This window comes from Otolemur garnettii, unplaced genomic scaffold, assembly GCF_000181295.1.
Source record: "Otolemur garnettii isolate 467f Iridium unplaced genomic scaffold, OtoGar3 scaffold00181, whole genome shotgun sequence".
Lineage (NCBI taxonomy): Eukaryota > Metazoa > Chordata > Mammalia > Primates > Galagidae > Otolemur > Otolemur garnettii.
The window spans coordinates 611,855-616,409 of NW_003852576.1; the positions used below are offsets into that span (position 1 = coordinate 611,855).

The following is a 4,555-nucleotide window of genomic DNA, read 5'->3' on the forward strand; positions in this document are numbered from 1 at the left end:
CCTCAAGCTGTCCCCCTGGGTAGAGTGCTGTGGCATCACAGCTCACAGCAACCTCCAACTCCTGGGCTCAAGCGAGTCTCCTGCCTCAGCCTCCCAGGTGGCTGGGACTACAGGCGCCTGTCACAACGCCCAGCTATTTTTTTTTGGTTGTAATTGTCATTGTTTGGCAGGCTCCGGCTGGATTTGAACCTGCCAGCTCTGGTGTATGTGGCTGGCACTCTAGCCACTGAGCTATAGGCACCAAGTCAATCCCGTACGTTTAAAAAGCATAAAAAAGGAGCTGTGCTCATTTTCTACAACTCAGTGCTAATCTAACACTTAGTAAATGTTTTAATGATTCCTCAGTATTTTCTACTTTCCGTTTATTATAGTTCATTTTTGAAAAATCTGTGGAACCCATTAAATTTATCACACAAGCCTCAATGAGTCTCAAATTACAGCTTAAGAAAACAGCGAGTTACGTAGGATGTATGAATGTATTTTCTGAACGTTTCTTAGGCTCATGAGAGGGTGTCTCGATGGTCTTTTCTACATGTGTTCTCTCAGGGAACAGCTCTAGACCTTTGCCATTGGGTTTGTTAGCTGTTCCAGGCATTTCTGCTGGTGTCAAAGGGAGCGGCTCTGTGACCTGGTTCATGTTATAATGCTTGACTGAACAGATAAGGCCATAATACACTTAAATAGGAAGATTAATGTTTAGCTTGTTCTCCATTTAAACAAAGCTCATGACTCAGCAGCCCAGAAAATCGTTTTTAAAACCCATAGCTTTTTTGAATTATTTGCCTACTGGAAGGGAGAAGGGCACTATTTGATGAATTTTAAAAGAAAGCAAAATTAAAGTACTCAGTAATATTTTAGATGTAAGAAATGTGCCAATTTACTTTCCAAAGAGTTGCACTAGAAAGTTGTATTTGTTCATATTTTGACTTCTGTTTTTTTCTAAAATCTATTCAAATTTGGTTTAAAAGTCTACTGAATATAATCTCAAATTTTATTCTGATTATTAGTTGCCTATAGATGTATTTTTACCACTGTGTACAAACTGTTGTTCGGAGTTTTATATATTTTTTAATACAACAGTTCGTATATGAACTTTTGCATGTTCATGTTTTTCTTGGCAAAGTTCTGAAGATTACTGTGTTGAAGCTGATACTGGGTGAGTACTGATAATTTCCGTTTTGAACAGCACTTCTCTCAGTTCTTTCTCTGTTTGATACTTCTCTTTTTTTCTCCCCAGGAATCCAAAAATCCTAGTGGAATGTCTCACGCCTGATTTTCGAGGAGACCTTAAAGCTGTAGAGAAAGTTGCTCGGTCAGGATTAGATGTGTATGCACATAATGTAGAAACAGTTCCAGAATTACAAAGGTGATTACATGTAGAGAGGTCGGAATGTGCTGTATATTCTTACCTTTTCCATGGGTGGACTTTGCAATTGACCTTTACAAAGCAAACTAAACTCTTTTCTTTTTCAGACAAACCCAATATATATCTACGACAAAAAATCAGAAAATATAGCCAACAAAAATAACATAAACGTCACTCATAATATTTCCACCCAGTAATATGAGTTACTGACACTATAGTGCTTATGCTTAGAGCTTATTATAGTGGGTTTATATTATATTTATATTATACTTATAGTGGGTTTTTTGTTTTGTTTTGTTTTGAGACAGCATCTCACTTGGTTGACCAGGCATAAGGGCAGTGGTATGATTGTAGCTTGCTTACTGCAACCTCATATTTCTGGGCTAAAGCAATCCTCCTGCCTCAACCTTTAAAGTAGTTGAGACTAGAGGCATACACCATCACACCACCATGCCTGGCTAATTTTTCTATCTTTTGTACAGATGGGATTTTTTTTAATTTTTAATTTTTTACAGATGGGGTCTTGCTGTGTTGCTCAAGCTAATCTTGAACTCATAGCCTAAAGCCATTCCCCCATTTTGGCCTCCCAAATTGCTGGCATTATAGGCATAAGCCACAGAGTCCACCCCCTCTTTTATTTTAAAATGCTATACTGCAAATGCCAATGAGATTTTTTTTTTTTTCTGAGACTCACTTTGTCACCCTGGGTAGAATACTACGGTGTCATAGCTCACAGCAACCTCCAACTCTTGGGCTTAAGTGATCCTCTTGCCTCAGCTTCCTGAGTAGCTGGAACTACAGGTGCCTGCCACAAGGCCTGGCTATTTTTAGAGATGAGGTCTCTCTCTGACTCAGGCTGGTCTGGAACCTGTGAGCTCCGGTAGTCCACTGGCCTTGACCTCCCAAGTCCTGGGATTATAGGCGTGGCCACTGTGCCCTGCCCTAGTTGTGTGCTTGTTTTTAAATTCATAAATTTTGTTTCCTTTCCTTACCTGTGAACTAGTCTCTGACTTAAAAAAAAAATCAATTACTGAAAAATAAAGCTGTATTAGAATTCAAATGAATGCTGGCTTATCATCAGCAACTTTCGGGTCTTTCAGCTTTTTCTTCATTTAAGCCACGGTGGTTTAGCCATTGTTGAATGCTAGCACACATCCTTTTCCAACCCTGTCCTGATACCACCACCAGTGGGTGCCAATTTCCCTGGTTTCGCTTAAGAAACATTATCTTTTCCAGTGAAAATTCCAGAATCACGCATTTCTTTAGCAAAGAGGCGGCACTATTGCCTGCTCACCAGCAGAGGGCAGCTTAGTCTTTCGAAAAGGATGAACATTAAAGATTGAGTCCTCTGAAATGTGTGTTCAAGTTTTTTCTTTGTTTGGTAGTAAGAGTAAAGTGTTTGTGCCACAGATACTACCATCAAACTATATGATACTATGTACAGAATGTGCTGTTCAGCTCTTTTAGGTTGCTTGCATAACTAAGTACTTGGTTGAACTTGTTATTCTTCCTAACAGCCCTGCTGTTTTCCAGGAAAGTTCGTGATCCCCGAGCCAATTTTGACCAGTCTCTACGTGTACTAAAACATGCCAAGGAGGTTCATCCTGATGTTATTTCTAAAACATCTATAATGTTGGGCTTAGGTGAGAATGATGAGCAAGTTTATGCAACAATGAAAGGTAAAGAAATCGAAACTAAAAAATCTTTCCCATTCATTTTAAGTCATAGCAGGAACCCCGCCAACTTAGGCCCTGTTAAATTTATGCTTCTGCTGTAGTCTCAGTGCAAGTGCCAGTAAGAACAAAATAGAGTATATGGTTGTAAACAGCTGAATAAAAAGGAAAGGAGGTATGTTTTCTTAGACCTTCATGGAGCGGTATGCATGAAGCTAGGAATGAAATTTGTATCCCATTTTATTCCTTACCCTTTGATCCAGTGAAGACACGATTTCATCTACCTTTCTCATTTTGCAACTGGCTACTTTTTGAGAGCCAGCAAGGTCCCAGGCCCTGACAATTGAGAGAATAAGAGCAACCTAGGCTTTCCATTGAGGAAGTGCTTACCTATACATTGTCACAGAACATGGTATGTGTTGGACTTGCTTAAGCTTAGCCTTCTAAGTCCATTTGTGTTGTGATTCTTGGGCTTTTGTTTTTTTTTTTGTTTTTTTTTTTTTTGAGAAAAAAACCTTATTCTCTTGCCTAAGGCTAGAGTATTGCAGCATCAGCCTAGCTCCTAGCAACCTCAAACTCCTGGGTCCAAGCAATCCTTCTGCCTTAGCCTCTGTTTAAATTTTTTGAGACTGGGTCTCACTGTCTTGCCCAGCCTAGAGTGCAGTGGCATCATTATGGCTCACTGCGACCTCTTACTCCTGGCTTTAAGTGATCTTCCTGTCTCAGACTCCTCAGTAGCTGGGACTATTGGCACACACCACCACACCTGGCTAATTTTTCTTTCTTTCTTTTTTTTCTTTTTGCAGAGACAAGGTCTCCCTGTGTTACTCAGGCTGGTCTTCAATTCCTGGCCTCTAGCAGTCCTCCCACCTTTGGCTCCCAAAGTGCCATGATTACAGGCATGAGCCACTGCACTCAGCTTTTTAAACTTTGAAGTTTAAGTTTTTATTTTACCAATGGGGTCCTTGGGCTACTTGTAATTATTTAATGGTTCAAAGACTTGGCTTGGAACCTGTAGCTCAGTGAGTAGGGCTCTGGCTACATATACCAAAGCTAGTGGGTTCGAACCTAGCCTGGGCCTACTAACAACAATGACAACTGCAATCAAAAAATAGCTGGGCATTGTGGCAGGCAACCGTAGTCCCAGTTACTCAGGAGGCTGAGGTAAGAGAATCGCTTAAGCCCAAGAGTTTGAGGTTGCTGTGAGCTATGACACCACAGCACTCTACCCACGGCGACATAGTGACACTGAGTAAGTCAAGTCGTAACTCAAAGCTGCTCTTTACCACATTGATTGTTTGTTACTAGATTCCAATGTCACAGGTCAAATCCCATTCCCCAGAGCTTATCTCGTACATTAGGTGAAAGCCTGGCACAGCATGTTTTGTTTGTAATATGGATGTATTCAGGCTTTTGCAGATACTGTTCCCTTCGCTTTTTCTGCCTAAGACACTCTTGCTCTAAAACAGCCTCCACTCTTGTTTTAGCATTTATTCTTTTTTTTTTTTTTTTTTTT

At 40.4% G+C, this 4,555-nt stretch overlaps 1 protein-coding gene across 1 annotated transcript in view; it reads left to right on the plus strand.

Annotated features, from left to right (window-relative positions):
• LIAS (lipoic acid synthetase) overlaps window positions 1-4,555 on the plus strand; it is a 20,707-nt gene that overhangs the window by 8,961 nt on the left and 7,191 nt on the right. The window contains exons 5-7 of the mRNA XM_023519627.1: window positions 1,092-1,156; window positions 1,238-1,366; window positions 2,900-3,045. Coding sequence (XP_023375395.1) covers window positions 1,092-1,156; window positions 1,238-1,366; window positions 2,900-3,045 — 340 coding nt within the window. The remainder of the gene's footprint in view (window positions 1-1,091; window positions 1,157-1,237; window positions 1,367-2,899; window positions 3,046-4,555) is intronic.